Source organism: Phoenix dactylifera, chromosome 6, assembly GCF_051530095.1.
Source record: "Phoenix dactylifera cultivar Ajwa chromosome 6, Ajwa_hap1_PhDact_Kaust_v1.1, whole genome shotgun sequence".
Taxonomy (NCBI): domain Eukaryota; kingdom Viridiplantae; phylum Streptophyta; class Magnoliopsida; order Arecales; family Arecaceae; genus Phoenix; species Phoenix dactylifera.
This window is the reverse complement of record NC_143195.1, coordinates 29,337,528-29,359,550: the sequence shown is the minus strand read 5'-3', so window position 1 is coordinate 29,359,550 and position 22,023 is coordinate 29,337,528. Positions and strand designations below refer to the sequence as shown.

Here is a 22,023-nt window from a genome sequence, read left to right as displayed (position 1 = left end):
GCCAAAAGTGAGGCTCCATGTGGGCCATAATGCTCTGATAAGAGATGGTTTGAACTGATAGTGTCTTGGTTTGACTCTTGGTCAACTTAGTCAACACGTTGTCTCGGTTGACTGTTGACCTGAAGTGCCAACCCAAGGGCAATAAGTTGGCTAATGCCCACTAGTGCATGCGGATAGCTATGAAGAATGACTCGCGTGTTGAGCACAATGTACCTAACAACCGTCCTAGGCCTCGGATAAAAAGTTAAATTAGCACTAAACCAATAAATATTTAAGTATATCTCCTTTGAAATGATGAGGTTAAAACATCGAACTTTGTACTCAATACCAGCAATTACAGCCCTTTCATCTAGATTCTAAAGCAGACTCTTAACAATTTTAACATTAAAATCAAGTTTTTGTTTGTTGTTGTTTTGGTTTGGGACCAATAGATCACTTACAGGAATCAATAATAAATCTTGGTAGTGGTGTCAGTAATCTGAAGTACATAGCACACGCAACAAGGTTAAAAGAAAGAAAGAGAGAGAGTTTGAGCACCATAACAATATAGTGAAAGGATGGTGGCCCTTTAAGTAAATTCTCTCCTAATTACAAATTAGTGTGGTGGGGATGCTGATTCGAACTAGGATATAAATAAGAAAGCACACTCCCAAACCATTGTCACACTGACCGGGAGACAGCCTATGAATAGAGAGTAGTTCTTTAGGCAGTGATTTGGTTGGAAGCATATATGGAGGGGCAGCTCATGAGTTGGGGGACTCTAGAAAATGGTTGGAGGAAAGGTCCATGGACTGCCCAAGAAGATGAGATCCTCATTGAGCATGTGAACCAACATGGTGAAGGAAGATGGAACTGTGTCTCCAAGCTAACAGGTAATCGAAAGCCCTCTACACCCACTTGGCGAGCCAGTTATGAGCTCATTCTGTGACTAAATTCATAGCTTGTTGCATTGCTGTACTTTCATGATCATTAGCTTTGATCCAACTCTATGCTTTTTCTTGGTTTTGTATTTTAGGGCTCAGACGGAATGGCAAGAGCTGTAGGCTAAGGTGGGTGAACTACCTGAGGCCTGATCTCAAAAGAGGGAAGATTACTCCCCATGAGGAGAATATCATCCTTGAGCTCCATGCTTTGTGGGGAAACAGGTGACACTCTATTTCTTCATTAGAAATTAGTCCTTCTTTTGTTGTTTTCTTCACAAAGTTTTCATCGAGCGGGTACTAACATCCATGGTATCATATGTGTAGGTGGTCCACCATTGCTCGAAGCCTCCCCGGGAGGACCGACAACGAGATCAAGAACTACTGGAGGACCCATTTCAAGAAGAGCAAGCCCTCGAAGAATATCGAGAAGGCAAGAGCTCGATTTCTCAGGCAGCAACAAGAGCAACAGGAGAGAGAAGAGGAGCAGCAGCAAGCTGATATGAGAGGGATCATGACCCAAGTAGAGGAAGCAGCACTCGCACAGGACATGCAGGAGATGGCCTACATGTACCCCCTAAACTATATGCTTCAAGGGGGCGAGGGCGGCGGCGGCGGCTCCATAAGCGATGGCTCGAGCGAAGAAGAGGCCTGGGGGAGCCTGTGGAACCTTGATGACGTACATGATGATGGAGAGGGCGTGTGTCGTGGTGGTTTAACAATGCAAGATCAAGTGCTTACTTTCTACTGAGGAGAATAGAAAGCGAGAGAGAAGGGGTTAAATGTGTAATGTTGGTGGATAAGGATGCAAGCAATCCACTTTGAGCACTACCATATTATCATCACTTGAAACTTAGTTGTGATGGTATGCTTTCCCAATCCTCCTTTTTGTCACTTTTATATGATGAGAACATAAATAATATTATATGTGAAAGAACCCATTTTCGCTTAATCCTAGTGGAAGTTAATTAAATGATTTGCATCTCTCTCTCTCTCTCTCTCTCTCTCTCTCTCTCTCTCTCTTTCTCATGTTACTCCCACTAATAAGAATCTAATCATCTATATTACAGCTGAGTTTTAAAAAAGGCACACAAAGATTTTATCTTCTTGCCCATGGTAGTAGTGGATATCCAGTTATGATGCAAAAGGGGAGCCCTATGCTGAGGATCTGAGAACAATAAGTATCTAACTAGATAATAAGCAGTACGAGCACAAGCTACTTATATAATTCCATAAAAGGAGGCAGGACAATAGAAAACAAAGTAATTGAAGGTAAAAATGGGAGCTGGTGATAAAATATCCTGCCAACTTTGGATTACTGAGATATCAACTTTTTTATATCAAATAAAAGTTATATGCAACTAAATTATCAGCCATTATTCTTCTCACAAAGATTTTTTTTGGTGGTTATGAGTTTTTTGTGGGTAGCAGAGAGGTTCGGCCCGGCCATCTTAACTATATTGTGCTTTATTTGCTAATTTCTTTTCCTAAACTATTCTAGCTAGAAAGGCACTCTTATGAACAAGGTGAGGTTAAAAGAAGCCATGGGAGAAATGTTAGATTTATTGGTTGTTTTGAAGGCGATTCATCATAATATATTCACGTTATCAGGGTGATAGTTGTTAGGCCATATTCATAAAAAGAGAATCTAGAATCATTTTTTGTACCATCTTTTTTTTTGGGACTCAATAGAAATATTTCAAAAGCCATTTCATATATACTAGGGGGTGAACATGTATATTTTCATCCCTGAGGTTGTGCATGGAACTGCAAATTAACCGAGATGTTCATGAGTAGGCCCATAAAGCTCAATTAAGCTCAATCACTTCAAAAACTAGCCAAGCTCGAAATTCATATGAAAAAAAATAAAATTGACCTAATGAGAGCAAAAGCCTAGACACTTCGGGATTAACATAGAAAGAAAAAGCCTATACTCAGCTTGATAACAAAGCTCAAGCTAGTTTAATTTCATGTAACCAGCGGAGCTTGAGCCGTTTAGTGCCCGGCGTGGCTCATCTCATTTGCATTCAATGGTCTCCTTATCCTTGGAAACCAAAAGTAAAACCAGATAATATTTTGCCACCTACCTTGAATTTTCTAGCTAAAATGTCTCTGTCATCTCGAACAATGGACATGTTCGATGTACAAACTATTTAATTGATCTCATGATCTTTAGTTGGAACTTTGATGTATTCAGTCTTGAATAATAAATTCTATGTGACTGTTCTCAAAAATATCTGGGAATAGATAAGGAGGAGAACATAGATCTTGATGGATCAAGCAAAACACTATAAATAAAATATTTCAATTAGGCAATTCACCTATGATAGAGGTCGAAACAAACTTCTTTTTTTTTTTATCCTGATAGTCACATGCATGATCTAAACTATAGTGCATCGTATCGGCCCAAATCGAAAGGTACCTATATTCGGTATGCCAAAAAAATTCTGTACCACATCGTACCAACATGTGCTAGTGTAGCACCGGTACAGAGTTTGGTACCGAGACGGTGAATCTTGATCTAAACCCCTGAAGCATGTATCAATGGTGTAGAATTCAGATCAACCTGTTTTCTTGTATCAGGCAGCTAGGAGATTCACCCCTCTTTGCTTTATGCTGGTGAAAATTCACCTATTTTCTGATCAAATTCTATGGGTTTATTGTGCCTTTACTCTATAAGGCCCTTCAGAAGTTGGCAGCAAGGGAGAAGACAAGATTTTATGTAGCTTGCTCCCAAAAGAACAGCCTACGTATCAAGGATGGACGGTCACAGAAAGCTTCGCAAACCGATGAAAGATATGCTCTTTGCGAAGCCGTATCTAAATCAATTAGCCATATCTTGCTTCACTGCATGCCTTTTCATGCAACGCTATCCGGACCAAAATTAGAAAGTGTTTGGGTGTCAACGGTAGATCGACGAATCCACTCTCCTGGTAGACTGCATGGAGGATGAAAAGAGCCAAGAATCAAGTTTTGGAAAAGAACGTATAAGCTCCAAAATTTTCCTAAGAAACAAAGACTTTGCTGCACATGAAACTAATTGGAACCAAGTTTTGAACTCATAATAAATTAAAAGTTGCTCCTACTTATTTTCTGGACTAGAGCATCCACAAGCACCTCATGTCGAATGCTTCAGAATGATGTTGGATGGATTAGTCTAACCCTTACACGGGCCAAATCATCCATTAACTCTATCCCCCAAATAGGCTAGCTTTTATGAGTGACAAAAAGTTGGTTGAAGACAAATATTGTGATGAACTATAAGATCCATTTTTTTTTTTTTTTTTTTGTGTAAGGGATACATATATCATTAAAACAACAACCTTTTGGGAGAAGACACTGAGAAGTTAAGCACCTACGGATGTGGAAGGAAATGGATGAATCTCTTGTCACAGAAATTTAGGAGGTTTTAGACCGATGGCAAATTATTCAGGATATACACATCTACTGAGAGAAATTTCTTAAGGTTGCTTGTAATTCTTTATTAAAAGCCCAAATGAGATATGATTCAGCCATTGTATGATAATATGAATGCATTTTATGCTATTTTTCAGCACATACACATCTGTTGGAAATGAATTCCGAGGAAGAGGAAGAGTCCAATTTCATCAAAAAACAAAATGCAATTGATTATTCTCTTCAGGTTTGAATTATTTCCAACACATCCCCTTAATTCAAACCTGTGGCTGTACTCCCATCATGTAACGGAATTTCTTGAACTTTTCTTCTGGCAGTGCTTTTGTGAGAATGTCTGCCAATTGATCTTCTGTATTGCAATGCTTTAACTCCACTTCTTCTTTAGCCACAGCCTCTCTAATGAAGTGCTGACGAAGTTCAATGTGCTTGGTCCTCCCTTGATGAACTGGATTTTTTATTATTGCAATGGTAGATTTGTTGTCACAGAACATCCATGTTGTCTCAACTTGCTTTTCTTTCAAATCACACAGTATTCTTCTGAGCCAAATTACTTGACATGCAGTGGTTGTGGCTGCTATATACTCTGCTTCTGTGTTTGAAAGTGCCGTGGCCTGTTGCTTCTTTGATGCCCATGATATCACTCCAGAGCCAAGATTGAAGACATAACCTGTTGTACTTTTTCTATTATCTATACAACCTGCCCAATCACTATCAGAAAAAGAAATTAGCTTAAAGTTAGTAATCTTGGAGTATTGAATCCCAAAGTTGAGAGTGCCAGCTATATATCTCATAATCCTCTTTGCTGCCCCAAGATGATGATTGCTAGGATTATGCACAAACCTGGATATAATGCTCACAGAAAACATAATGTCGGGTCTTGTATGAGTGAGATAAATCAATCCTCCCACAATACTTCTGAAGTGCTTTTCATTAGTCTTTCCACTGCCATCACACAGACTAAGCTTCTCATTCACATTCATTGATGTCTTTGCTGGAGTACAACTTGACATACCAAATTTTCTTAACAAATCATAGGCATATTTTTTGAGTAAGTCAGAACGTGTCTAGTTCGTTGCTAGGATGTTGCGCCTGTTTGCTAGTATGTAGGACAGTTTTAACTAATGCTATGATGTAGGACTATTTGTGTTTGTTAGAGAAAAAACAGGGCAAGTGTAGAACGTGTTTACTTCCTTGTCAAGTCATCGAGTATATTTAAGAGTACTCTGTTATGTGTTCTAGATATGCATAAAAAAAAAAAGGATTTATCAATACAACTGAGTCTTTGTTTTTTAGATTTTCTGTATCCTCCACAGCTGGTTCTTAGTTTTCTGTTCTCTATATTCTCTACAACATCAACATGGCAAATAATAGCTGCCACAATAGTGATTATTTAGTTTCCAACAATGATTTGAGTTCAAAAATTTTATTTTATAATAACATTCAAAGAGAATACTAGAACTCTCATTCCAACTTGAATTGCAAACTCGGTGGTTAACTTAATCTCAAGCAATCGATGAATGAATTAGGCATGGATGGATTTAGAATTTTTAGTAGCCGTGATCCTGATTAATTATTCAATTTATTTGTTGTATATATAATATTAGCTTTATTTTTACATTTCAATTTCCAAACTGCAATTTTGCTATAATTTAATTGATAGAGTAAAAAGTATCGCATGATAGCATATATTTAGATACTTATATTTGGTTTTAAATTAAATGTATTTTTTTTAATTTTTAATCAATCATTGCTTTATAGTTAACTATCAAGCTGATCCGAAGATTTGATGATTTTTGTGATATTTTTATTAATCAAACCTGGATATGACCAGTTCTTTTTTTTTTAATTTTTTTAACAAACGGCGGTACGCCTGATCGCAAGGGGTTCCCCCTTCTTCGAGTCGGTGCCTCGTTCGGGGTCTTATTCGAATCTTGCTCGGATCTTATCCGGAATAGAAGCGCCCACCGTATGCTTGAGTCGGCTGGTTGTCACGGACAGTTTTCCAAGCATAAATTTGTTTGAATTGGCAGCGATAGATGGAGGAATAGGAGAGGAATAAAGAGAGAATAAGAGTATCCCCCTAGAAAAAGCAGAGAGAGAATACGAGCGCGCGCGGGGAGAAAGATGGACGCCGGCGACATGGACGAGGCGATTAGGGCGCAATTCCCACTCTCCTTTGGCAAGCCGTCCAAGGCCCAGCCCCAGCCTTCCGCCGTCCACTCATTCACCCGGCGGACCTCCGCCGCCTCCGTAAACCCTAGCCCTAGCTCCCGTCCGGAGCTGGGGAAGCGCGGCACAGGAGATGCTGCTGGTGGACCGCACGGCGGGGGAGAGGAGGAGGAAGACGACGTGATGATTGGGCCTCCCCCGCCGCCTCCGGCGGCCGCTCAGGCGGAGCCTGACGCGGATGATGGGATGATGATTGGGCCTCCGCGGCCGCCGCGGGCTTCGGAACAGGTGGATTCGGATGATGATGGTTCGGACTCTGGAATGGATGACTCGCCGGAGGATTTGCCTCGGATTCCTCTAAGTAATGAGATCGTGCTCAAAGGGCATTCGAAGGTACTCGCATTCTCTGTTTCTATGGAGTAACTCATTTGCTCTTTCCAAAATCTCTTTCTTGATAAGAACTATTAAGTGGAATCATTCTTTGAATCTATTAAGGAATAATTTTGTTTCCTGCTTTGTCTAGATCTTCTTACGTAGGAAAGTTAACTTCTTGTTAATCAGGTGCTTGTTTGGTACTTCTTGATACTACAATTCTTCATGCTTGTCTTAATCACCATGCTTCATGTATTCACAAGGATTAGCATTGATGCACCAGTGCACCAACATCTTGGACTTGACGCAGCCTAATTTTGTTCCTGTAATCTATAAGCATAACCAAGCATTCGTAGTAGTCTCGCAATAGTTGTTTGAAGCTATCCAATTGCTTTTCACAAGATTAAGAATTCCATCCTTTTCATAGGACAACCTCATGCCAAGACTTGTTTTTGCAGCATAAAATCAACACATGCTTCTACCACTAGTTTGAGAAACATTCGTGATGATTAATTTCCATGATATTTTTTTTCTGTATGGCAAAGGATGGAAAATTAAGAGGATTGGTACAGGGGGAAGGGGAAGACTAGATTGAGAAGAAGAAATTGGATTTCATTTGCTTTGGATTTGGATACATGGTAAAAGAGATGGAAGAAATTGGAATAGAAGGATAAGAAGTTATAGATAAAGTAATCAGATTGTTCGAGATCTGAATGTTGGACTTCAGAAAAGAGGAAAGATGGATGAAGAAGAATAGAGAGAGAAGAGAAAAAGATAGACGGTTCATTCCAAAAAGCTAAACACATTGTCATTCATTAGAATTATCAAATTACAACCAAAATTTGTATGCATTCCTTCAACCCTTTATAAAACGACTCAAACCCATCAGTGCCTAAGCATAGGGGCAATTCATGTAAATTATTATTTGAGAATAATGACTTAAAAACTATATGTATTTTCACCTTGTAAAAAACTCCTAGAAATCACCTAGTTGAAACAAATAAAAATGATAAAAACCCAACCTGCACCTAATCTAAATCCTAGCTACATAAGACATGATCTAAGGATGATAAAAAAATTTAGTCTCTTCAAAAGCATGGTACAATGTATTGTTTTCTGTCTGTTTGATCTAGTGCAATGATATGCTTCTGTTTCTTATCACATATTCATATATTACATCTGTTGCCAAAAAATATGGAACTTCTCAAAGCATAGTATTCTTGTTTTGTGCTAATGTTGTTAAAACTGATTCAAAATAAAATTCCTATACCTTTATCAAAATGCCTTTTCCGAACTATATAAGATTGGCTTTACGGATCTTGGTATCACCTATCAAAATATCTTAATATTATAAGTGTCTCTCACATTAACACTAACTCTTGAAGGGCTAATGCTGAATGCCTTTTTCAGGCAACTAAGTGCGAGTTGTAACCTCCGTGGCACTAAGAATGTTACTTGGTAGTAATGAGGCTTATTCAACCTAGACCTAGAAAGAGACTCAAGACAAAGGAGGAAAAGAGACAATTTAATATGACATATCATACTAGCATTCTTCTTTGAGCACATGCTAGACAAAGTTTCCCTAATTGTTTGTGTGCTTGAAATCTGTGTTGATAACATCATAAAATTTCTAAAACAACTTTGTTGCCCAACAAGCAGCCCAAGAGGGGGGGTGAATTGGGTCTTAATTAAAATGTGAAATTTTTAACTTGTGATTAATCTAAAGTGTCAGTATGGAATGTTAGAGGAATGAAGACAATGAAAGAATGGAAAGTTTCACTCCTACGTCCACTTCTCAAGTTTCACTTGAGATTTTCACTATAATCCTAGAATTACAGCACGGTTGTTTTACAAGCTTACAACCAAACTTGTTATTTTAATGGCTTACAACGAACCACCTCGTTTGTTTTACTCGGGCTCACAAACAACCCGGTTGGTTTTCACAAAGGATCACCAACTACAACCTTAGACCTGCTGATTTAATCCCTTGATTGAATCAAGCACCCAAATATAAAAATGAATATGTAAGTACAAGCTTCTAAAAAGCAGATAAAACAATATTAACAAGGACAGGGAAAAGAAGCTTCTCAGAGAATTTTTTACCGATTGAGATGCTGCTTCTTTTCTTTTGGATCCTCTCCTGAATCAGTCAGCAATGGAGGATCTTTCTATTTTGGCTCTGGTGCGGAGAAAGGATGGGTTCTCGATGAAGAGTTGCTTTCTTTCGATTTTTCTTTGAATGTTCTTTGAGCTCTTGTTTCAAACGATTTGCTTGATCTTCTCCTTTTGGATTTTTCGTGTGTGTGTTTGTTTCACTGAGTATGGGTCTTCTTATAACTCCGTTTTGAAAAATTAGCTGTTAGACTCAGAAGAATAGCCGTTTTGTCGCGCCTGGTACTTCTGACAAAACGTCCGTTGAAACTGGAGTCGTCTCGCCCGTCCAGGAGTCGGCTCGACTGAAGTGGGAGACGTCTTGCATGATTCTGGAGTCGGCTTTGGCTCGGGAGCCCTCTGACAGATTATCGGTCGATTCTCGTTGGAGTCGGCTCGCGCGATTCGGGAGTCGTCTCGCGTCCTGGTCCGCGGAAAAACGAGTTCTCTGCTTTGTTTGAGAGAGTCGACTCGTAACGGTTGGGAGTCGACTCGTGCTTTGTCCGAAAGATGGGAGACGGCTCGCACTTGACTCGAGTCATCTCGCGCTTTGCGAACCGAAATACCTCTTTCTGTCTGTCTAAGAGAGTCGTCTCCCGCTTTGTGGAGACGGCTCGAGGGTGTGCGAGTATGCCATGCTTGTGTCGGAGTCGACTCGTACTTTCTGGGAGTCGACTCGAGTTCTGAAAAATGCTTGAATAGTTCCAAAACTTGAGTTTAAGATCCATGAACCATTTCCTAAGATATTCTTTTGAAGTTATAGCATTGTTACCCTGAAAATACTTGTTTAAAGCTGTTAGTCCAACAAGGAATGCACTCAAAATGTTTTGGCACATCAAAACCAAGTAGGGGATCAATCAATTACTCAACAAACTTGTATTTTAATATCTACAAATCTTGCCATTTTTTTTTTCTAATTTACAATTTTAATTTATGGCCTTTTTGTGTTCCACTTTTCTCAACTGCAGGTTGTTTCAGCTCTTGCTGTCGACCATTCCGGATCGAGAGTCCTTTCTGGTAGCTATGATTATACTGTCCGTATGTATGACTTTCAAGGGATGAATTCCAAATTGCAATCTTTCAGACAGCTGGAACCATTCGAGGGACACCAAGTCCGAAGTTTAAGTTGGAGTCCAACATCAGACAGATTTTTGTGCATCACAGGTTCAGCACAGGCTAAGGTGATTTTCCTTTTCACAAATTTCACAGAAGCATTGTAATATGATTCCTATCATGGTACCTTTTTATGTTTAGACAGCACTAACAAGCAACTATATGTACATTTCAGATTTATGACCGAGATGGGCTTACTTTGGGCGAGTTCATAAAGGGGGACATGTATATACGTGACCTGAAAAATACAAAGGGGCATATTTCTGGATTGACTGGTGGAGAGTGGAACCCTAAATCAAAGGAGACTATCTTAACTTCCTCAGAAGATGGTTCATTGCGGATATGGGATGTAGCTGACTTCAAAAGTCAAAAACAGGTTTATCTCATTACTCAGTCAACAAGCTTGAACCGAAAATCTTAAAGTTTTAAATAATTTTAATAGCAATTTTAAAGAAAAAAATATTCACTAAAATTTTCCATACATTCAGATGTAAATAGCTATAAAGATTTTTTTCAGAACAATGCAAGTCAGTTTCTGGTGCAGCTCCCACCAGCATTAGAAGACATCTTAAAGTTACACTTGCTATTGAAAGATGAAATTTTGTACGAGACAAATTGACACATAATATCATCTATTTTTACTATGTGAAAGATGTTGCGATCAAGGAATTCTAAGAAGCTGTTTCATTGTAGGTTATCAAGCCTAAACTAGCAAGGCCAGCAAGAATTCCAGTTACAGCATGTGTTTGGGATCGCGAAGGCAAGCGCATTGTTGGTGGCATTGGGGATGGTACCATACAGGTACCAGCATGATGCTTCAGTTCTCCTTAAGTGATTTTAAATATTTAATATCAAGCCTGTTCTTTGGGTTTTGACCTACATTTTTTGAATGGCATGGTCTTTATGTGGATTCACAATTTGTCCACTAAAAGAATTGCTTCATATTTTACAGTTATGGAGCATCAAACCTGGATGGGGAAGCCGACCAGATATACATGTGGAGAAAGCACATGTTGATGATATTACTGGACTAAAATTTTCTACTGATGGGCAGATTCTTCTGTCAAGAAGTGCTGATAGTACACTTAAGGTAATATTTTACCAGTCGTTCATATTGTACCACTGTTCTTGTGTTTTGGAGTGTTCATTCTTCATTTTGCAACTTTTTGTCTCTCCCAAATATTTAAATTTGCAATTATTGTAAAATATTGTGTTTTTAAATTTTTGCATAGGTTTGGGACTTGCGGCAAATGAAAAGTCCTGTTAAAGTCTTTGAAGACCTTCCAAATCATTATGCTCAGACAAATCCCGCATTTAGTCCTAATGAGCAACTAATACTTACCGGAACCTCTGTTGAAAAAGAAGGCAGCAGCGGAGGTCTACTCTGCTTCTTTGACCGAAGGAAACTTGAGCTTGTATCAAGGGTGGGGATTTCTCCTAAATATAGTGTTATATGCTGCGCTTGGCACCCAAAGATTAATCAGGTTAGCTCCTAACTTTGTGATTATGGCATCTATGACTTCACATAATGCACGTACGGATACCCATAAATTTTGAACACTTCTACTTCTTTTTGTTAGATTTTTTAAAAAATTATTTAAGGTTAATGGATTATTTTTTATAATATCCTTTTTATGCTTCAGCAAGGAGACTGTACTATATTCATATGCATGTATCAAGGATTTTGCTATCCATGCCTTTTCCTCCCCCTCCTGCTTGCAATAGTATGAGATATTTATTTCCTGGATGGAATAATTGAGACAGCATGTCATGCTAAAATATCTGTTGCTTTTGAAGGTCTTTGCAACAGTAGGTGACAAGAAAGAAGGAGGAACACACATACTTTATGATCCATCTATCAGTAAGAGAGGAGCTCTTGTATGTGTTGGACGAGCTTCAAGGAAAAAATCTGTAGATGATTTTGAGGCACAACCAGTCATTCACAACCCGCATGCATTGCCCTTATTTAGAGACCAGCCTAGCCGTAAACGTCAACGTGAAAAAGCATTGAAAGATCCCATGAAATCACACAAGCCAGAACTTCCTGTCACAGGTCCAGGCTTTGGTGGAAGAGTTGGTACCACTAAAGGCAGCTTGTTAACGCAGTATCTTATGAAGGTACATAAAGTTTGCCAAAAAGAATTTATTGTGAAATTTTGCTTTTGAATTTCTTTTTTCATAGATATGAAGATAATGTTCTTGTTTGAGTATTAACAACGTTTTGTTACAGCAAGGTGGTTTAATCAAGGAGACTTGGATGGAAGAAGATCCAAGGGAGGCAATACTTAAATATGCTGATGTTGCAGCAAAAGACCCTAAGTACATTGCACCTGCATATGCAGACTCTCAGCCAGAACCTGTTTTTGCAAAGTCTGATTCTGAAGAAGAAGAGAAATAACCAAGTAATGGTTTACCTTGTTATATCATCATCAAAGCCTATCATGTGAGCCATTTTCCATTACTGATCTCTCTCTCTCTCTCTCTCTCTCTCTCTCTCTCTCTCTCTCTCTATATATATATATATATATATATATATATATATTCTCTCTCTATATATATATATTATATAATCCAGGATTGTATCATTTCCCATGGAGTAAATTGTTAAATCTACTCAGCAATCTCTCTCCTCAAATGAACTTTAATCAGTTGGGTGCTGAAGGTGCTATTGCATTTTATAGCAGTACACTGAGTTGCTAATGCTAGAATTTGTAACTGTTAAGAATGTGTGCTATGGGTTCAGTAAATGTGCACAGTTGCTAAGCTGTCAAAGATCTCATGCCAAGATGCTATTGTAATCCAGATAACAATTTGCAATGTCTATTGATGATGCTTTGTTTAGGTGAGGAAACCTCTTAGTTCCAAATGCATCATTAGGTGAAAGTCAGATGAAGTTGGTATTTTCGAAGATGCTTGGTTCATTTTAGATTTGTCCCCTAGGTGGTACTATTTGCTAATGTGGCTCTTGAAGATGCTTTAAAAGTTATCAAATGTTTTGTGGTGTTTAGAAAAGGATTGAAAAACATTGCTGTTAAATATTGTTGATTCCCATGCACTTTGCTGGTGTGGTCTAAGCATTGTTAAAGTACACCTTGCTTTAGATTTCAAATATGGGACTCTTCAGAGTTTTTCAAAATTTATGAGGCAAGTGATCTCAAGAAGCACTTCTAGGCTGCAGAAATTTGATTCTTGTGGCCTCGAAAGAATTCTCAAATTTGATTCGTTGATCATCATCATGATCATGGCTCTAATGAGTAGATAAGTGTGACATTGGACGGTGGTTTGTGATCTGGAAGCTCAATAATCACTGTGCCGGTGTCAGTCCTAAAAACCGTGCATAGAGATTGCCTGCAAGCTATTGCTTTCCACTCTCGATAGCCCTCTTCCTCCTTTTTGTAATTTAAAACTAGTCATTTGCGAATTTTTCTGTTCCTCAAATTCTAGTTTTCGTCAAGTCAATGGCCATGTGCATGCTATTCATTAATGAAAAATTTACCTTCTAGATTGTCATGTGAGTCCTGGATAGAACTGTAAATCATGTCATGGTAGGCCTTGCAAAACTTTTGAGAACCAAATAGATAATATGCATTTTTTTTTTGTTAAATTAAAAACACATCTTGTATTTTCTTCTTTTCTTTTATTGTTGTTGACTGCAGCCTCTGGAAACAGCTAATGCCCCTCCCTCACAGTCCTTCAAGAATGCGAACATGCGCTGCCTGAGAAACATCAAGAAAGTCAAGCGACAGATGAGTTTTGTAAAAAGTACATGGAAATCTTGTTTCTCTTAACTTCTATCCCAGAGTGATCTGCTCTGATAGGAGAAAACATGCACGAATCACATCTTTTAAATGGAAATGTGTGCATTGATCTTATTTCTGGACTTATGGATGATTGTTACACATGCACAAGTTAGCAGTTGGATGCCTTCTGCAGTAAATGTTCTCAGTGAACAATAAGTTTTGATGCACAGAGGCTATTTGACTGTTGGATGTCAATAATTATCAATTATTAATGGTATCTGATTGCAGCACATTGTAGAGAGGGTTCGGTGCCTGGGATTTGGCTATTGAGCTTTCCAAGTTGACTTTGAATCCAGGGTTCACGTTTATTTATTTATTTTTTGGGTGGAACTGCTTAGATAAAATTCGTAAGAGAAGAATATTGTCTTGATCATCCATATCTGTAGGTTGTTCCTTTGTATTGGTGGGGTTTTATCTCTGTTTCAGCCTTCTGATTGGTTTGGTGGCTTGGATGCAAAGTATTCTAGATCACTAGATGCTGGACATTAATTTTCATATGCTTCTTAAGCTTCTTCAATTTCTGTTTGCTTTTGAATCTTGTTACAACTAGGCATGGTATATCAGGCTATATTTGAAGGCTACATATTGAGATGGACTTGAGGATAGCTATTTAGCACTTGTCATACCTGGCTTTGGGCACTGTCTTGTGGTGTGGCAGCTGGTCAAGGCGAGCAGGCAGGGGATGGCTGTTTTGAATAACAAGCCAAGTGCTGCTGCTCAGCAATATGTACTGGTTTTGATCCTTCTTAGGTGAAGCAACATCAAGTTATCATTTTAAAGAATTAGAGTTTATTCTATGCATGCATAATTGAATGGACTGAATTAACCTTGGTCTTTTCATATGATTTATATGTTTGCTTGCTTTCACAGTGGCAGTAAAATGGTTGGCCAACATGGCTCCTGATTTCTCAACCTGACAACTGAACTCCACCCTGGAACCTCTTAGTCCAGCCGTCTACAAGTGACCACTTCCATACAGCGGAGTGCCCTGGCCACTTGAACCCGAATTGAGTTCCCTATCCAAGACTAAGAGATAAGGGTGATAGTGAATCGGATAATATCTGTCCGGATCTGTTTTCATTTTCGAATTTATCTGGATATAAATAGAAATTTGAGTATCCGACTAATATTTATATCTATATCAGTCAAAAAAAAATGAATATGAATATGAATTGACAACTATCCGATCCATATCCGAATATCCGATTTCATTTATAATCCTATTTTATTTTATATAGCATTCATAAAATTTTAAGAAAAATAAATGACCACATTAATATGCTATTAACATAATTTATTATCTACTTAGTAATATTTTTAATTTTGTAGTTATAAAGTTTAATTACCTAATTTATATTTATATTTGTATTCATATTTATAGCTATATTTATATCTATATTTTCGGTATTCGATTTGTATTTGTATTTATTTAAAATAAATAAATATATATATATATATATATATATATATATATATATATCCGTATTTGTATCTGTATTTATCAAATAAAATAAATATGGACATGAATATGCTAGTATTCGATCCGTATGCTATCTGATTTGAGCCCTACTCGAAAAAAGGGTGTCCGGTTGCTGCCCATTGCTGCCTATTCACTCACGGGTGACCAAAAGCATACTCCTTTCAAACAAATCTTGAATCAAACATAATGAGCAGCAATGTTATCAAAGCTGTTGGGTTCAAAATTTATTTCAACTAAGCCAGTGAGAGTAGACCTTGGTTTGATCAAGCAAGCTCAGGCAGAGCTAGATCCCTACGTTCGGCTTACTCTGCAACTGAGTGGGGCTCGAGCTAGCTAATTTAACATCGAGCTGAACCCAAGTTATTCGCAAACAGCATGCCTCGAGGATCTAATAAGAACTCGAGATATCACTTAAAGCTTTTATTTATTTATTTAAAATAATTAATCTAGCTATATTTACTTTGCTAGTTAAAATATAATTCATGCAAATTATAATAAGTAAACATAAAATTTTGATATATAAAACAGCAATCAAGATTATATGCATGTATATATGATATATAAATTATCTAGATATTTATTTTTTGACTAAACTGAGCTTAGATTTAGCTAGGCTCGCTTGCAAATCGAGCTCTGGAAGCTATTGCTGACGACGTGTTTGAAGAAACGCAATCATGGATTGTTAAGCTAACATGGCAAATGACTTGCACATCTACGTTATTAAAAATGAACGCCTGACTTGACGTCCAACCGTTGATCATCGCCCTACATCTTTATATCCAACTTTCTCTCACATCCGATGTGCCAAGTATCAGTTTAAAGTATCTTCCTTGTTATCATTATTTTTCCCATCGTTGACTTATCTCATCTACCCACCTGCCAAGTATCTATATATATCAGCCAGCTAGTTAGGTTAGAGGTAAATGAATCCGGTTGTGGATTCAACTCAAAGAGTTTATAGTGTCTGAGAACACACTAATCCAGAAATCACTAACAATAAAATTATAAAAACACACACACAACCACCCAAGTAAAGAGACTTTTGACCCAATCCTGGATGACTTAACGCATGAGACTCCTCCCTTTGCAAGATCAGAAAGGTCATATGCATACAATCCTACCTCCATGTATGTGCAGAGAGAGCATTTCCATGTTTCGAATCCATCACCTTACCATTGCGCAAAGCTCACCTTCTTCTTCTAAGCCAATACTAGTAAATTAGAATTAAATGAGGCAGTTCAAGTTTTGATTCCCATGGAAGCTAATCATGCAGGGTTGGAGAGCATGGAAGAACTCCAAAGGATCCAATAGACTGCTTTTCAATTCAAGATTAGATCATCTAGCATGCTATGCCTGTGTAAGAGCCCAATCTTAGTTCAAGTTAGGTCACTTATGATGTTGATAAGAGTGCAAAATTCATATAATAAGAACTTCCGAAACTATGGCAAAATCGTTTTACTGATATTCATCATAAAAGTGCGCACTTCATTGCCTACATTTTTATGTGCCCATGGAAAAAGAATTTACATTCAATATGACAAAAAGATCATACCGTTGCCACACATTGCTTGGGACATGCAACCCAATGGACTCAGGCTGAAGGGTCCCAGTTATCAGTGCAGCAATGAAAAAGAGGAGCTAAAAAGCCCCTCAAAATAATTTTTTGGGTCGCAAAAACTTATGTTTTACTTCTTACAATTGTGCAAGGCAACGACCATATCACCATGCCCTTGATCTTCTCTTACCTTTCTTCATCTCCTCCGTGCGACAGGTACATAAGATATCCACCCCAAAGGAACCAATGCAGCTATAAACTGTAGTATGATTCCTGAAGACAAGCTTGAGTAGTCCCCAGAAGACACCCCAATCAATGAAACCAGTCCAACACCAAACATACCACTTAGTATAGATGATAAGCACAGAGATGAAGCAAAGAAGGCAAAGAGTGAACCTTCACACCCATATGGGCATAAACTCGAAAAGAGAGCAGTGAAAGGAAGGATCTTAAACTGAGCAATAGCCTCCGCCAATGCCGACAAACACAGCACGTAAACTTCATTTGAAATCCCCAACTTAAGATTGATTTGTTTCACTAGAAATAAGTCGGACAAAAGGGAGAGAGCATAAAGTATCTGCACTCCAAATATCAGTCTCCTCATCGGGATTCTTTTCAAGAAACGGTTATAGAACATAGTTGCAGAAAGAACCATCAGCTGCCCGATAACTTTTGACAAACCAATAACTGAAGGGTCGAGCTTCAGACATTGTGTCTGGAAACAAAACATAGATCCTGAAAGAACAGGAACAACTGCGATAGAAGCTACAATCCACAAAAGAGGATAAAAGATCCTTTCCTCATTAATTGCTGTAGTCAGGTCACAGAACTGTTTGATGAAATTTTCAGCTAATGAATTCTGAACAAGATGATGATTTGAGTATGGAAGGAAACAAAGGGATGTCTCCTTTGTGCTTAGGGAAAGGGAAAGGTGGATGGCCAGTAGGAGAGCAAAAGTGAAAAACATGACCTTTGGCTCTTGAGATTTTAGGATGACAAACGCACCAGACAAGTTGCCTAAGAGTGCTCCTGCTGCTAAAGCCATGAATGCATAGGACTGGAGCTCACCTGCTTTCTGTGTTCTGCTGAACTCAGCAACGAGAGCATCACTCACAACTTCTGCGAAGGATGCTCCAAGGTTGCTAACTAAAATGCATGCCATTAATGTGGGAAATCTTTCACCGGTAACTGGGATTACTGCAAGTGTCCCCCAAGACAGTAGCTGTAAAAAGGCTGCAACCAATTATCGGTTAGCTGAAAGCCTCAAACAGTTAAAAAATATCAATCACAAATTTGCAATTCATCAGCCAAGTTAGACATCATTAAGCTATTATTGCACAAACAAAGATTAAATTATTCTCACGCCACAGAAAAAATAGAAGAAAGTTTTCGATTCAAGGTGATTAGCACATATTCTAGAATATGCAACAACTGCAGAGGTATGAGATATAACCAAGGGTCATAACGAATTGGAGTTATAAGAATACAATTTAAAGTATATAACTGATTTTAGTAGCATTACCAGTTCGGCACAAAATAAATGCAATAATGAACCACAAGGGGGGGGGGGGGGGGGGGGGGGGGGGAGGAGGGGGTTGGAGTTAGATTATAATAAAGGAAAGTACAAAGGTTGCAAGAAACAAATACGAATTCATCATCATCATTCATTACCAACAACCATGTTTGTTGAGTCAGATTCCTAGAGCTTTTTAAATGATAGGGTTTTGAATGTCTTCCATCACCTCAACAATTAGTCTTGCATAAAAGTGTCATTAGCATTATTTATGGAATATGAAGAGATGATGAGAAATTTAGGTACAACAAAAATTTAAACTTTGACATTGCATCTGAAGGAGGATGCTGACTTGAACTTTTTATTTCTGCTAGCTGGAGCTTAACATATGCACTCTACCGACACACTGCAAGAATTGAACCTAGCCCTCTACAGAGGGATATTTCTACAACTGAATCCAGCCTCTAATAACATCAATTATCAAATCAAACTGCTGAAATCAGCTATCAACACTGAAAACAGATATTCAATATACAGAATCTTGTCTTCTCACTGTCGATAGGCGGTACATTAGAGCTTATACATGGCAGCCATTTGAATTAGCAGAATACCTTAATCTCATAATACTTCGCTAGGCAATGAAAACAACAAATGACAAAGTAGGGGTCCTATATCTTTTTGAAGTTGTCTTAACATCACTTTTCTCTACTTTGCCAAGCAATGAGCAGCAAATTTGGGATCACAAGGCCCTATAAATCCCAAATATGACAGGATAATAGCTAGATTTTTTTTGATGTAATAGCTAGATTTGAAAGAAAAGTTCCTACCCCTATATGCACTCTATTCAAAAGCCAAATCTGTGGCATTATTTTGTGAGTAGTTAAAAAATTAACAAAAGATGGAAGCCAGAACAAATTAAAAACAGAATATAATCAAATATAATCGATGAAAAAGAATGGAAAGTTTCACCACCTCTTCGACACTGTCAAACACCCTTTATATGTTTCCGGTCCAAGAAAGAAGACCTTAGTTATCCACAAGTTCATAACGTATTCATCCACAGCTAACAAAAAACCAAGAACTCCATAACTAAACCAGCATTCTAGTGAGGAAAATAGAAAGGTGCAAAAGACGGCTCTATGCCGATTTAGTTATAGTTGTGGATTGCCTTCTTCTAAAATCTAAAGTAGCCATGTATGATATAAAGGCAAAAAAGAAAGAAAGAAAGAAGAGGGGGGAGGGGAGAGAGAGAGGCCAAGAATCCATAGAGAACCTCAAAACTCTCATATGCATCTCATATTCCATCCATTAAGCCAATGTAATAGCCAAAGCACACCCATTAACGAATACCAATACAGCAGCCCAAAGATACAAAACCCCAGAGCCAAAACAAGGAATAAAGAAGCAAAGAGAGACCAAGCAAAAGAAAAGAACTGAAGAAAACATGCAAAACGAAACCAAAAAGAGAGAAAGAGCACCAACCTCCAATGGAGATGTAAGGGAGCCTGTGAGCACCCCCAATGCAGACAGCATCAGAGAGGACTCCAAGCAGGGGCTTGGCCACCATGGGGAGGTTGCCGGTGTTCTGGACCAACTGAAGCGTGGAAGGGCTGAAACCAAGTCCATGGGCCAGGTGGAAGTTGAGGGCCAGCCAGGGGAAGCACCTGAACCCCTGCACCCAGTAGCCGAACCCACACAGCGCCCACATCTGCCTCCCCGCATGGCCGCTACCGATGCCGCCGAGGCCAAACCCATCCCCTGCGGCCTTCCTTGGGAGCGAGGGAAGCTTGGGGGCAGGCCCCTGGGCGGGGTTTCGAAGGGGTTTTAGGATGTAAGCCTTCTTGGCATGGAGGGCCCTCCTCCTGCTTTGGTCGTTCTGTGAGGAGCTGGAGATGAATAAGGGTGGCGGTGAGGAATTGAGTTTTTGGGTGGTGGCAGGGAGGGTGGAGAAGGGTTGGGGATTTGGGGTGGGTTTTGTGAGGCAAATCATGGGTTTATAGGTCAGTCCTCTAAGATTGGTCGGTGATGAGGAAAGGAAATCAGAGAGGAGAGGTTTCTTTCTTTCTTTCTTCGTTTCCTGAGGCTTGGTTTGGAGGAATGTCAGAAGAGAGAGAGACAGAGAGACATGGAACAGGGGGTGGCAGATTCAAAGAACATGGCAGAGGGCTCCAGAAGAGCTGGCGGATTTGCTGTTTTAAGAAATTGCAGGCGGCGTTGGATTTGAAAGCGAAGTGAAACGGTCAAACAGCTGTGGTATGGGTGCTGATTTGTATGACAGAAAAAGAACAGGTATCTAGCCAAAAAAAAAAAAAAAAAAGAGAACAGGTGAATTTTTCTTAGATTGGGACTTGAGAGATGGGGAAGGAGAGTTCTAGAAGGCGAAGGGGTCCCGAAATCTTGGACATCCAGTGGAGGACAAAGGAGGTCATTTGCTAATTGGCTCCATATGTTGACATTGTCCCGGTACATGACGCAGTCCCATTCATATACACGGGAAGGGCATGAGGAGGGGGTTTAACCCCCTTGTTTTTCTTACTCTTTGTAGTGGTAATAAGATGTGATTGGGGTGTAGACTTCTGGCCCAGTATAGGTTGGGCTTGAATGAAAAAAACCCTAAAGAGGTCTTGATTTTGGCTGGGTTAGGATTGAGCTTAAATCCAACTCAAAATCAAATCAAGTCTCACTTGATAAATAAATTAATTTATATTTATATTTATATTTTATGTAAATGTATATATTTTTATTTAACTATATTTTAAATTACTTGTAGAATTTCACATTCTAATGTGCCATATTGAAACCATAAGCTTAGAAAGATATTATTTTAGAACTTTGTACCATGATTTTTTTTATAGGATTTATGTCAGAAGTTTGGTATGTTCTTGGCTTTGAGAAAAACTTGAAGCACCCACTTTTTGCAGCATTTAAGCCTAATTTTCTTATGAACACATGGAACCATGTGAGGTAGGTTGGGCTGCAAATGAACCAAGATAATCATGCTTAACTTGAGATCAGCTTGTTACGGCTTGCCTAGAAAGCAAGCCAAGATCAAACAATTTTCAAAGGTTGTCTCATAATTGAAGCAAGCTTGAACCCAACTTGGCTTGTGAATGAAATAAGGGATAGATAGCTTAGCTTGGCTCGATAAATGCTCGGCAATAAGCTTACAAGTCTGAGCTGGAACAGCTTATATTTTTATGCTAAGCCCAATGAAGCTAAGTTTGAATCACATAATGAATCATATTTAGAGGGAGTAAATTATGAAAATTTGCTATACCTAAGAATTAACTGAATTTTAAATTTAGAGGTTCAGAAATTCAATTAATTCCTAAGTCTACTAAATTTCTATATTTTACTTTCTCTAACTTTGATGCTGCATCATTTGTATCATATCTTTAACCATATGATAAAGTCAAAAAGCCATCAACATCGTTATCGAGTATACGAGTACAGCCAGGCTTAGAATCATCCATCGAGAGCACAAAGGTTGTCTCTTTCACGAGAAAGAAGGATTCCTTTCACTTTCCATTGAA

The 22,023-nt window shown here is 38.6% G+C and overlaps 3 protein-coding genes across 11 annotated transcripts; 2 read left to right on the top strand and 1 right to left on the bottom strand.

Moving 5' to 3' along the window:
- The first annotated feature begins 638 nt into the window (after nt 1-638).
- Nucleotides 639-1,885, top strand: LOC120107315 (transcription factor MYB62-like). The gene is made up of 3 exons (XM_039120545.3): nt 639-872; nt 1,016-1,145; nt 1,248-1,885. Exons 1-3 carry the CDS (start codon nt 731-733, stop codon nt 1,669-1,671), a joined length of 696 nt encoding a protein of 231 aa, XP_038976473.1. The 5' UTR covers nt 639-730; the 3' UTR covers nt 1,672-1,885.
- A 4,305-nt stretch (nt 1,886-6,190) lies between these two features.
- Nucleotides 6,191-14,014, top strand: LOC103702888 (Transducin/WD40 repeat-like superfamily protein). 8 transcript variants are annotated; one of them, XM_008785523.6, is made up of 9 exons: nt 6,191-6,899; nt 9,998-10,210; nt 10,318-10,518; nt 10,836-10,943; nt 11,095-11,232; nt 11,375-11,626; nt 11,940-12,260; nt 12,373-12,585; nt 13,799-14,014. In XM_008785523.6, the coding sequence occupies exons 1-8, from the start codon at nt 6,462-6,464 to the stop codon at nt 12,538-12,540; spliced, it is 1,839 nt and encodes a 612-aa protein (XP_008783745.4). In that variant the 5' UTR covers nt 6,191-6,461; the 3' UTR covers nt 12,541-12,585; nt 13,799-14,014. The 8 variants fall into 8 exon arrangements, with proteins under 8 accessions (XP_008783745.4, XP_008783746.4, XP_026658719.4 ...); XM_008785524.6 differs by having other exon boundaries at nt 6,217-6,899; nt 13,812-14,014; XM_026802918.4 differs by having other exon boundaries at nt 6,328-6,899; nt 12,373-12,544; nt 13,832-14,014.
- Nucleotides 14,015-16,862: 2,848 nt separating this feature from the next.
- Nucleotides 16,863-21,039, bottom strand: LOC103702923 (putative folate-biopterin transporter 8, chloroplastic). Of its 2 annotated transcripts, XM_089923996.1 has the most exons (3): nt 19,973-20,944; nt 18,046-18,210; nt 16,863-17,712 (listed from the first exon to the last, which is right to left on the bottom strand). In XM_089923996.1, the coding sequence occupies exons 1-3, from the start codon at nt 20,478-20,480 to the stop codon at nt 17,174-17,176; spliced, it is 1,212 nt and encodes a 403-aa protein (XP_089780122.1). In that variant the 5' UTR covers nt 20,481-20,944; the 3' UTR covers nt 16,863-17,173. The 2 variants fall into 2 exon arrangements, with proteins under 2 accessions (XP_089780122.1, XP_008783783.5); XM_008785561.6 differs by having other exon boundaries at nt 16,863-18,210; nt 19,973-21,039.
- Between the last annotated feature and the right edge of the window lie 984 nt (nt 21,040-22,023).

Excerpts from the sequence above, each read along its gene's own strand:
- LOC120107315 (XM_039120545.3), top strand. The coding sequence starts at position 731 with ATGGAGGGGCAGCTCATGAGTTGGGGGACTCTAGAAAATGGTTGGAGG. Across the intron at positions 873-1,015 it reads CTGTGTCTCCAAGCTAACAG|GGCTCAGACGGAATGGCAAG; the intron begins GTAATCGAAAGC and ends TTTGTATTTTAG. Across the intron at positions 1,146-1,247 it reads CATGCTTTGTGGGGAAACAG|GTGGTCCACCATTGCTCGAA; the intron begins GTGACACTCTAT and ends TCATATGTGTAG.
- LOC103702888 (XM_008785523.6), top strand. The coding sequence starts at position 6,462 with ATGGACGCCGGCGACATGGACGAGGCGATTAGGGCGCAATTCCCACTC. Across the intron at positions 6,900-9,997 it reads TGCTCAAAGGGCATTCGAAG|GTTGTTTCAGCTCTTGCTGT; the intron begins GTACTCGCATTC and ends TCTCAACTGCAG. Across the intron at positions 10,944-11,094 it reads TTGGGGATGGTACCATACAG|TTATGGAGCATCAAACCTGG; the intron begins GTACCAGCATGA and ends CATATTTTACAG.
- LOC103702923 (XM_008785561.6), bottom strand. The coding sequence starts at position 20,480 with ATGATTTGCCTCACAAAACCCACCCCAAATCCCCAACCCTTCTCCACC. Across the intron at positions 18,211-19,972 it reads CCCTTACATCTCCATTGGAG|CCTTTTTACAGCTACTGTCT; the intron begins GTTGGTGCTCTT and ends AATTGGTTGCAG.